Source organism: Watersipora subatra, chromosome 4 (assembly GCF_963576615.1).
Source record: "Watersipora subatra chromosome 4, tzWatSuba1.1, whole genome shotgun sequence".
Taxonomy (NCBI): domain Eukaryota; kingdom Metazoa; phylum Bryozoa; class Gymnolaemata; order Cheilostomatida; family Watersiporidae; genus Watersipora; species Watersipora subatra.
The window spans coordinates 30124389-30137144 of NC_088711.1; the positions used below are offsets into that span (position 1 = coordinate 30124389).

The 12756-nt window shown below is 36.7% G+C and overlaps 1 protein-coding gene across 1 annotated transcript in view; it reads right to left on the minus strand.

Moving 5' to 3' along the window:
- Positions 1 to 12756, minus strand: part of LOC137393310 (uncharacterized) — a 74580-nt gene that overhangs the window by 38213 nt on the left and 23611 nt on the right. Inside the window, exon 2 of the mRNA XM_068079802.1 lies at positions 7024 to 7115. Within this exon, the coding sequence (XP_067935903.1) occupies positions 7024 to 7115 (92 nt within the window). The remainder of the gene's footprint in view (positions 1 to 7023; positions 7116 to 12756) is intronic.

Sequence of the window (12756 nt, forward strand, 5' to 3'; positions counted from 1 at the left end):
TTGTCTGTGATCTCAAATTTAGGGATTTTACTCCATTATTAGATCGCATGGACATCGATATTTACTAAATTAATTAACATCGTTACTTCAATGAATTACTCCATCGACACGTTTTATTGACGAACAACAGAATTGTAAAAATTGCTGTAAAGTTACTGAGGAGGTGACTCCGAGTTTTCTGGGCATCAGGTGGTTAAAGTGCTACGGAGGAAGATAGGAGAATAGAGGTACATTTATCTTTTACTTTGAATATTTTATAGATATACTGTTGAGTTTACATTGAGATTATATTTCCCTGTTTGAGGTTATATATAATTTCCTGTGTGCGTGTGCGAGATACGGATGCACAGTGAGTTCTTGACGGCTTCTTTTTAATCCATAGCAATTAGCAATATAATGGCTTAGATTGATGAATATACTAAAGGTAATAATTTTAGTACTCATTAATACATGTACTCACTAATAAAATTGTAACTTTTTGCTATCCTCAATCATCGTTTAATAATTTTTTTATCATTTCACCAAGCTATACTTGCTTCATATTTCACCTAGCTATACTTGCTTCATATTTCACCTAGCTATACTTGCTTCATATTTCACCTAGCTATACTTGCTTCATATTTCACCTAGCTATACTTGCTTCATATTTCACCTAGCTATACTTGCTTCATATTTCACCTAGCTATACTTGCTTCATATTTCACCTAGCTATACTTGCTTCATATTTCACCTAGCTATACTTGCTTCATATTTCACCTAGCTATACTTGCTTCATATTTCACCTAGCTATACTTGCTTCATATTTTCTGTGGTCGTTTTAGCTAGTCTTAGATTGCCATCAAAAAGCTTAAATCAAGCTAACTTTGTGCTATCTATTCTACTATAGCTAAATATTTTAATACATGTTATGCTTTTGTTTAGCTATTTATTAAATAGCCATAGCTAATGGTTATATAAACTAGGTCTGGAAAGCAACAGTGCAATACATACTATGAGAGTGAATAAACCACATCTTGTGCTATTATTCATACAGGAACATAACAGCTAGTAAATTTTAGATTCATGATTTAGCTTTAGATGTTCACTTCTAACTTATAGAAAGTGAAGAAAATCGATTGATCAATGCAAATCTCTAACTTTCAGAACCAAAGCTTCAAATCATCGGCTTGGAGTACTTATGCTTTTGTTAAACATTTATTCATTTTTAAAATTACACTCGCAATCCATTTAACTCCCAATTTGAAAGATTTCAGTAGATACGCGCTAAAATGAGATACATGTAGGCCTATCTATGAATGACATATTTATTGCATTTGTTTTACTGATTACAGGATGTTTATGTGATCCCACCAGCGAAGCGGGTTTGTCAGTGTGGAAACTGCCATAAATGGGAGAGAGCCTTGAATGTGTGCTGCATAAATCATGATGTTTTGTTTGAGTTTGCTGCAGTAGATGAATTTGTCTTACTGAATGAGCTGAAACTATGCGAGTGGCCACGACTTGGAAGGATATTTTAATAAAAGTTTTATGCCAAAATGAAAATTTTTTTGCTTGTAAAGATTATATAGTAAAATAATATTGTTGAAGATAATGCAAAACATGATTTGCAGAACATTGAATATATCATAGCCCCTTTGACACCTGTGCTGAAATCTTGTCTGATAGATGGATTTATGAAGTGCAACCAGAGGTGCATGGACAGGCACTTTTGCATAGCTCGACCATTTGTTTAGTACTTGAATCAACTAATCAAATGTGACCCATGGATTTTCTTCTACACATTGATACCAATAATGACTCGATAACGTTGACAGTTGACTATACAATGTACATGATTTTTAGGGATGTAGCTAGTTTCACCACATACCTATTCTTTTCAAAGACTTGCTTATTTTACTTAGTAAGAAACTAGTTTTCGTAGTGGGCAATGATATACAGCCCCCTTCAGGATAGGTGACGGGCATCATGTAGGCGGGGCTTTTGGGGGGCTGCATATCATTAGTGTGGGTAGCGACGGAACTGTGCCGATACAAAATCCTTATTCTACATAGTTTGCTTGACATAATTACCATATACCAGTAGAATTGGTAGTAAAGCCTGGTTTCCATACGACAGCGCAATGATCGTGCGCGGCCCAGTGATCGTGCGCAATGCATTTCTTGGGCCACGATGCAGTGTTTCCATATCACGCGTAGGCGCCATGCTTGCATTGGACAGGGTGGATAATTTCCTTACTTTTTTGTAGGAGAGACATATTTCTTCGGAAAAACAGTCCTCCGTCGCGAAATTGCGCTGTCATATGAAAACCAGGCTTACTCTTTCGTACGGGAGACCAATTTCTTCAGAAAACAGCCCTCCGTTTGAATTGTGGGATAGGTTGAAAAGGTCTAGCGGTGCATGGTGGGATACATCATCGCGCGCACCCATCGCAAGTATCCATTCTGTTGGATCCTTGCGATCAGCGTACGCACGTCGCCCGATCGTCATGCGTTGACGTTTCCATATCACAGCTGGCCTACGCATGACGTCGTGCGCTTTGTTCCGTGCCTTGCGCTGTCATATGGAAACCAGGCTTAAGTACTAAGATGTTCACACAGCATTTTGAAGAAGCTAATATGACAAGTTTTTAATTTTTCTTGTTTGATGCCTTTGAGACATTGGTAATAATGTATCCGTAGCTGGATTTAAAATTTCATTCTAGTCAACACGAGCAAATACGAGATAAAATATACGCCAATAGAGCCGCGTAGGACTAGACTTTTATCGCAATAGCCGATGTGAATACGAGAGATAGAGACAGGTTGTATCACACGTTACATCATTTTGAGCAAGTCTGGGCATGTTTTTTGGCCTGAGCGTTTTTACCGCGATCAATTTTTTTCGATTTTAACCTTCAATATCTTGACAATGAGATCGCCTAACACAACAAACAACATACCAACTGATAGACAAAAAGATTACTTTCTTTTAAAATCAACTCAAATTTGACGCAACCACATCTTCAAGTCTAACAATACTGCAGCATTTATATCAGCGCATCTATATATATATATTTCTCAAAGTCCGTCTGTTGGAAATCCCTCTGTTGGAAATCCGGCTATAGCTATTATTAGAACAGCTGAGCTGGACCATAGAGTTATCTCCCCCTAGAGTGATAACTACACGAGGGTTTCCGGTGCCAACAAGGAACGTTCAGGCCACGCCCCTTTTTTGTGCTAGTCAGTCGTAGTGATTCACCAGATCAATAACATCAGCCATGAGAATGGTTAAACAAGGACCATGCATTTCCAGTTAAAATAGTAATGAATGTTCATATTAAAGAAATGATGATTATAATTTATTACTCTAATATATGTTTATTATTTAAAGCAATTCAATACCTACCAGAGATCGCTAAACATATTATGGAAATGTTTACTTTTCCATATCCATTTCCATAAACATAAATATTTCCATAATTTTAGGGAAATGGATATGGAAATTTTAGTTTAGAAATATGGAAATGGTATGGAAATAATATGAAAATAAATGATAGAAATGCTATGGAAATGGAAATGAAGTAGGGAAATGTTATGGAATTAATATGGAAATGAATTATGCAAATTTTATGGAAATGGAAATAATATGGAAATAAATTATGGAAATACTATGGAAATGAAGTAGGGAAACGTTATGGAATTAATATGGAAATGAATTATGCAAATTTTATGGAAATGGAAATAATATGGAAATAAATTATGGAAATGGGAATAATATGGAAATGAAATAGGGAAATGTTATGGAAATAGAAATAATATGGAAATGAATTATGGAAATGGAAATTGTGACACACACGTAATCCCTGATACCTACATGACTTGCAAAGCCACTGAATAGATAGTGTCAAGTAAGTGAGTTAATGCAATCAGTTACTCATAGATAAGATAGATAGTCATACTGGGGTTGTATTACATTAGTGTGATAGGAAGCTAATCGACTGCCATCAACTATGAGCTGTACTACTCGAGTTATAAAAAAGTCTTTGGAAAGAAAGTTTATTTTTATATAACATTTATTTACCATTCTAACTTTTAAACTTCATATCATGAGAAAATATTTTCAGCAGTTTAAATGAATTAAGAGGAAAAAGAAAACAACTGTAAAGGTTTTCAAGCTTTTTCAAACAACTACAACTTTTAAATTTAATATCATGAAAGAAATGTTTTGATGAAATAAATTAAGAAAAAAAATAAAACTGTAAATGTGTTTAAACGTAAAATAATTAGCAAGTAATGGCTAAATATAATCTGTTTAGCTATGATTACAATAAAAAAATTATTTAATAAATAAGGTAATAAAAAAGTCTATTTTATTTTCATATAATTATAATTTAGTATAATTAAGTATAATTTATTTTTATTTAACATATAACAACATTTGCCACTCTAACTTTCAAACTTTTTGCTTGTTTACATCAAGCAAAGATGTCCACCAACTAGTGGACATCTTTGCTTCAAGCTAGTCTATGTATTTGATTGATATGTATTGAAATCTATTATTACATGCAAGGGCTGTTTGTGGACTGTGGTGTCAATGAATCACTCTATCACCATACAATGTCAATACTTCCAGTTGATGGCAGTCGATTAGCTTCCCATCACACCAATGTAATACAATCCCAGTATGACTATCTATCTTATCTATGAGTAACCAATGATATACAGCCCCCATGTGGGGGGTTGTATATCATTGATTGCATTAACTCACTTAATAATACCTATTGAGTGCCTTTGCAAGGCATGTAGGTATTGAATTGCTTTAAATAATCAGCATATATTAGAGTAATAAACTATAATCATCATTTCTTTAATATGAGCAATAATTACTATCTTAACTGTGGAAATTCATGATCATTTTCATGGCTGATGTTATCGTTCTGTCAATTACTACGATTGACTAGCACAAAAAAGGGGCGTGGCCTAAACGCTCCTTGTTGGCACCGGAAACGCTCGTGTTGTTGAAGGCACAGTTATCACTCTAGGGGGAGATAACCATATGAGCTGGACAACAATACAGACGCAAAGTCATGGCTTACCGTCATTGGAAGCCTAACTTTATTAACTAGCTTAGTGGAGTTTTTCATTGGCAATATGCCAGACTACTAGCTTGAAAGGTACAGTTGTTTGACAAAGTTTTAAAACCTTTACAGTTGTTTTTATTTTTCTCTTAATTTATTTCAACTACACGACACACTTCTCGCATGATATGTAGTTTGAAAGTTAGTATAGCAAATGTTGTTATATGTTAAATACAAATCAGTTTTCTGTCCAAAGAGTTTTTTATTACACGGGGAACGCCGGGTGGCACAACTAGTATATATATATATGCCCTGATATGAACTCAGTTTGGTTCCATGATATGGTTCTTGTTCGAATGATATTGAACAACAGGGAACCAAAACACACCATGGGAATGCTTACCCAGTCTGGTTAGGAAATCATGGATACCAAGAAGAATAGTGTAGCAGACAGTAATGGTGGAAAAAAGAAATCACTTTCTTAAAACTAAAATAAAATAAGCGCAAAACAAATAGCGCAAATAACTCGCAAATAAGCGCAAATAACTCAATTTTTTAAAATGTCCAAGACTGTTTTAAAAGCAATCAAGAACACGAAAGTTATAGAAGCAATCGAGAAGACGAAAGTTATAGAAGCAATCGAGAACACGAAAGTGATATCAGAAAAAGAAAGCCTGAAGCTAGTGAAAGTGGAGAGACCGGCCACGATAATGTATATTAATAAACACACCGTATGTCTGTGTACATAAGCGCTATTAATAAACACACCGTACGTCTGTGTACATAAGCGTTATTAAAAAACACACCGTATGTATGTGTACATAAGGGCTATTAATAAACAAACCGTATGTCTGTGTACATAAGCGCTATTAATAAACACACCGTATGTCTGTGTACATAAGCGCTATTAATAAACACACCGTACGTCTGTGTACATAAGCGCTATTAATAAACACACCGTACATCTGTGTACATAAGCGCTATTAATAAACACACCGTATGTCTGTGTACATAAGCGCTATTAATAAACACACCGTATGTCTGTGTACATAAGCGCTATTAATAAAAACACCGTATGTCTGCGTACATAAGCGCTATTAATAAACACACCGTATGTCTGTGTACATAAGCGTTATTAATAAACACACCGTATATCAGTGTACATAAGCGTTATTAATAAACACACCGTACGTCTGTGTACATAAGCGCTATTAATAAACACACCGTACATCTGTGTACATAAGCGTTATTAATAAACACACCGTATGTCTGTGTACATAAGCGCTATTAATAAACACACCGTATGTCTGCGTACATAAGCGCTATTAATAAACACACCGTATGCCTGTGTACATAAGCGCTATTAATAAACACACCGTATGTATGTGTACATAAGCGCTATTAATAAACACACCGTACGTCTGCGTACATAAGCGCTATTAATAAACACACCGTATGTATGTGTACATAAGCGTTATTAATAAACACACCGTACGTCTGTGTATCCTTGTAACCCACTGTGACTCCCGTATTTAATTCAAAAGAGAAGCGGCTAAAGAACATTTCTAACAATTATTACCTTATTTTGTTAGTTTTTTGCCTATAATCAGCTTTTATCATATTTTAAAATTATATATAATTCATTTGTGTTAATGCTCCATGCTCTTGCCTAAAATTAATACCACTAAGTTTTGGAGCCGTGTAGGGGGTATAGTAGAGTATACACAGTACAGCTGTTATTATAAGATTAATCACTCCAATACCGAATGGTTTTGAGATTGGAACATAATACTAGAACAATACAAATTCATATGATGAGGTTTGACTGTAACTTTCTCTCTCATCTGCTGGTTTAATATTTTCCTTCAACTTCAAAATTATTTATGCTCAATGATAAAAACGTACATGTTTATGTACATGTTTACGTACATGTTTACGTACATGTTTACGTACATATAGACAAATACCTGCACGGCACATCTTTTGTCTTCCAAAGGAATAAGAAGGAATGCAGTGTTGCCAATGTCAGTTCACTATCCGCTGTCTCGGACACACACAGCTTTTGAAAATAAAAGAAATATTAAGAGCTGACAATATTAAATGTTTGAAGTGAAGGCTAAAGAGGGAAACATCTGAATACAGCATGTTGCCATCTTACCATTTAGGAACAGTAACAAATAGTAGAATGTCTTCAAGCAAGATATGCTATGATCTCAGTGATCCTAGCAACTCTTTGATGCTATGATCCTATCTAAACTGCCGTCACCATGCCGCTGAATTGATACAATTATGTTTGATTGCATAAAGGCTGATTCAAAATGTTTTTGAAAACAAGGCCTTACATGGTAAAATCGAGCAGTTGACTTCATTTATTCATTTGTTGACAGCCCAAACAAGTCTGCTGAAACCAACAAGGCTATAGGACTAAGACAATACAGTTGTACGACCATTTCACTGAAAGCTACCTTCACCAGTGCTTTAACATAGGAATGACATTAGCATGTCTATCTTACAGACCAACTAAATAGAATATTGCGAAGGCGAACATAGGCTCAATCCCTTTATAAAGACCACTGGCCTTGATTCTTTTTACTCAGTTTAGGTTTTATGATTACAGTAATTTTATGATCAATAAAGGGGTGTGCGTAAATTTAATGTTAATTTAAATGAAAAATGTTTACGCTGTTCTAGCCAGCACGGTCTGGGCTGCAAGAAAAATAATAAAAATATCGCATATGTTCAAAATGAAGTAAACCAAAACTTCTTTACTAAAATAAGAGCACTGTCTGTATGTCCATCCATTGCCAGGGTAAAGGTTAGGACAACAGATAGTTTTAAACAAAACTCCAAATAATGATATACAATTTGCAGCCCTATAACAACTGAACCAATCAACTACCTTTAGGTAATCCGGAATAATTGTGCAGCTACTTATTACCTGTGCTTTATTGGCACAACTGATGATCTCTCACGAGCTACTAGACTGCCCGAGTACTAGTGTACAAAAGAAACTGTTTCCTCACCCCGGATACTCCGTATGGGTGGTAAATTCTGCTCTAACTCGGGTCTCCTACCAGAGACCTGGGAGTTTGAGCACTCGCCTCAAGATCTTAGCTGTTCCCAATAGCGCACTTTTCTGCAACTCACCTGAGTTGATTGTTGTTGGTAGTTGGGCAAGCCACATTTTATGCGCCGGTGTTATTGCGCCCAGTGCCCCAATGACTACTGGGATTACAGTTGTTCTTACATTCCAGCATTTTTCAATCTCTTCTCCAAGAGGGAGATATTTCTCTACCTTTTCTTTTTCTTTGCTGGCTATATTGTAGTCATTGGGTACTGCTATATCTATTATAGTAGCCCTCTTGTTCTCCTTGTCTACCACCACTATATCTGGTTGGTTTGCTAGGACATGCTTGTCAGTTCGGATGTAGAAGTCCCAGAGGATCTTAGCGCGGTCATTTTCATTGACCTTACCAGGAGCTTCCCACTAGTGTTGTAGTTTATTAAGGCCATACTCATCACATAGACTTTTATACACAACACCTGCGACATGATTATGCCGCTCAGTGTATGCATTTCCTGCTAGCTGCTACATCCAGACTGACATGCTTGTCAGTCTGGATGTAGAAGTCCCAGAGAATCTTAGTGCGGTCATTCTCATTGACCTTACCAAGAGCTTCCCAGCAGTGTTGTGGTTTATTAAGACCATATTCATCACATAGACTTCTATACACAACACCTGCGACATGATTATGCCGCTCAGTGTATGCATTTCCTGCTAGCTAATTGCATCCACTGATGATGTGTTGGATGGTCTCAAGCGCATCTTTGCAGTCTGCATCTAGGATCGTCTCTAGTGTGATAGATTTTTGTTTGGAGTTGCCTTGTTGGAAGCACTTGCTCCTGGGCTGCCATGAGTAGCAACTCTGTATTGGCCATTAGGTTTCCTTTGTTTAGCCACATATATGTCTGGTGAAGATTGCCAACCTTAGATACTTGTCGGTGGTAAGCACCATGAAGAGGTTTCATGTGCCAGTCAATCTCCTCATCATCAGGGCGAAGCTCCATTTTCAGAGCAGCCGATTGAAATTCAGCTAGCAACTTATCTGAAGTGGCCATGACGGCTGCATAGGCTTTGATGCTTTGTTCTTCCTCTTTCACTGTCGGCTGTACACTTTTGAGTCCCCTACCGCCATCTTTCCTATCGAGATACAATCTAGTCGTATCAGATTTTGGGTGAAGTGCTCCATGCATGGTCAGCAGTTTACGAGTTGCTATATCTGTTTCCTTGATAGCTTCCTCAGTCTACTTTATTATGCCTGGTGGATATCTTGTTACTGGCAGTGCGTAGGTATTTATTGCCATGACTTGATCCCTGACATTAAGCTGGCTCCGTAGGACCTGCCGAAGGCGTTCCTTGTATTCGGTAATGGCTTTATGACATACCTCAGCTTCGTGGTTGATGTTGCTTTGGATAAGTCCTAAGTAATAATAATAATGCCATCTGTGAGCATAGAATGGTCTTTCTTAAGAATTAGCCTTCCACATTTCTCAATACCGAAGGTCATTCCGATGTCCTTGCTGTATACCTGAGTAAGGTGTATTAGCGAATCAATGTCCCTTTCTTTGTTAGCGTACAGCTTGATGTCATCCATGTAGAAGAGGTGGTTTATCTTGGTGCCACTCTTAAACTGGTACCCATGTTGAGTCTTCTCCAACATATTGCTTAGAGGGTTTAGGCATATGCAGAAGAGCAGCGGTGATAAGGAGTCACCTTGATAGATGCCTCGCTTAATTTTTACACTCGCCAGCTTTTTGCCATTAGCCTCCAGTTCCGTCCTCCACTTGGGCATTGACATCTTGATGAATGCCACAAGAGCAAGGTGAACATTGTACATACTGAGGCACTCAAATATCCAACTATGGGGAATTGAGTCATAGGCCTTTTTGTAGTGGTGTTGTGCCCAATTCCTTTCTGAGCACTGGTCATCTAGTGACTCATGTGCTCTTCCAGCTTGTCTGCAACTATTCCTGAGAGCAGTTTCCAAGTGGTGGGCAAGCACGTTATTGGTCGACAGTTCTTGGGAATCGGCCCTTGTTTGGATCTGTTATCAGAAGTACAGTTCGTCCTTTGATATATATACATGTATATAGATATAATTATATATGATTATATCTATATAACGTACTTTTCGGACTATTAATCGCAACCCTATATAAGCCGCATCTGCTTTATTTTTAATAAATTGATAATAAAACAATACATAGGCTGCACCTTTTGTATAGGCCGCAGAACTCATGACGGTGCTTTTTAACACGACAGCAACTTTGCTGGCTAAAACGGAGCAGTGCTGTTGTTCCCAGCGCCTAACGGAACAGTGCATTAGGCACCGTTAAATTTTTTCTTTTACTGCTAGAAGCGCATTAACTGGAGATTCTAGTCAATGCACCCTAGCAGTGAAAGAAAAAACCACAGAACAGCCGCACCCTTACATAAGCCGCATGGCTCTTTCATGTGTCCAGTTACAGCGATAAAGCTTTAAAAACGAAAACACTGCTGTGCACTAGAATTGAACTCAGAAACCTAGCTTCTACACACAGATGTGCAGTCTACTAGTCCGCAGAGCCTATTTGCCATACTATGGAATAAGGGTAAACATACTTATATATATATATATATATATATATATATATATATATATATATAGTACTTTATTGGCAATAATTTGATTTCAAAAATAAAAATGTTTTTTAGCACAATAGTAAAATTAAAATCGAATAAATGGTTTGACAAATAGTGTTTAAAATGTCTTTCTCTGCTAAGACAAATGCATACTTATTACATTTTTCAATGGTGATTTATTAAAACATTCACACTTAAGCTAGCACGCTCGAACTAATTTAATAGAAGAAAAATCTTACTAGTAAAAAAATACAAATGCGCACACTTTCCCAAAATACCGCAAATATATGTATACTAGATGAATTACTGGCAGTGCATAGATAATAAACAAAGTTTTAGAACAGAAAATTCATTTCTAATCAACAACATTCACTAGTCTAACTTTCAAATGAAGGTGTTTGTTTATTTTTGTGTGCTATAAGTTTAATTAAGTTTATGCTATATATCATGAAATCATGTAATCTTTTACCCTAGCTTTCAGGCTTGTAGGTTGGCAGCTGTGGGATTTAGTTGTAATAAGTACACTCCCGATGATCTGTTATCTATGCTTAAACTACTAAACTGTATAAACAGCCAACCAAGAAAAGGCATGTATTTATTATAAATAGTTTGCTAATGAGTTGTAATTTTTTTATAGTTTGGCCTTAAATTGTTACATGTTGTTATATTTAAATAGAGTAGCATGTCATTCAAGTTCATTCATTCATTCAACTTACTCCGGCTATGCCTATACGACATTAAAATAAAAATGGCCTGTCGTGTCCAAAATACAGGACTGAAAGTTTGGCATTCTAATGCCAGTTGAACATAAAGTTGTTTAAAAACTCAACTGGTGGATACAGCTACTTTAGCTGAACAACAAATTTTGTGGCTCTAGCGTCAGAGATTCACACGCAACAAAGACTTGAAGTTGTAGAGCACCTCCATAAACAAGTCGAATGTGTAGGTCAGCTACAAATATACTGTACTAAAACAATGCAAACTCCTGAGTCCATCACACGGTGGTCGCTACTAATAATACTAGTACTTCTTTAGCGATCACCTCTAAAGATAAAGAGTTAGTATCTCGCTCAGTAGTTTGACTTGACTTTGATTTGAACTGTTTATCAGAATACTTCTGGCAACTCATGATCAACTGGACCATAAATTCCTACTTGACATGAGGATATGTCCTACGAGGACATTAAAAAGATGTAAAAGCAATCATCAAACAAATGAAGGTTTGATAAATGGAGACAACAGCCTCACACAAAATGTTGGTATAAAACTAAAGCTGGGCGGTATGTCGGTATTACCGTGTTTTTGCGGTACTTGGTTTTAAAACCGAGCGGTAAAAATGTCACAATGAAACCTCGCGGTGCGGTTCGGTCGTTCACGCACCGAGAATACCGAACAGTTATGTCAACATTCATTCGGTATCGGTACGCACTCAGGTAGACCGAGCAACTGTTGTCACATGGTAAAAGTGGCTCCAAAATAGAGCAGATTGATTGGTGGATGGAGATGATGATTCGTCGCAGGGGGCTATCCTTTGCAGGAAGAAGAGTCGTCACGCTAGAATGTACGGCGAGAGTATCGCAGAAGGTAAATGCTTTCATTGTTTCTTATTATACTCGATGTTAGGCCATGAGTGGTCACACTGAAGGTTTGTGTCGGTACTTGGTGCATTAGTTGGTATGGCTGGGAGGCATTTGATTTTTCATTCTACTCTCTAAGTCTAAATCTATCGTATGCATGGGTGCGGATCATCATTTTTTTACTTTTGATTCAATAAAGATTGATGCTAATCAGATGGGCAGCCGTGAACATTGACTTGCCAGTTATTGCAGTTGTAGTGTCCGTACTATTTTTTTATAAATTTATATGGAGAGGAAATATTAGCTAGGCAGCAGAATTAATGAGAATATTATTTATTCAATACTCGAACTCAAAATTTTCGAGTTTGTTATGACTGTCAATGATATATCCCAAACCATACACTCTGTCAGTTGCATTATCTTTTTAATTGTAATAATTA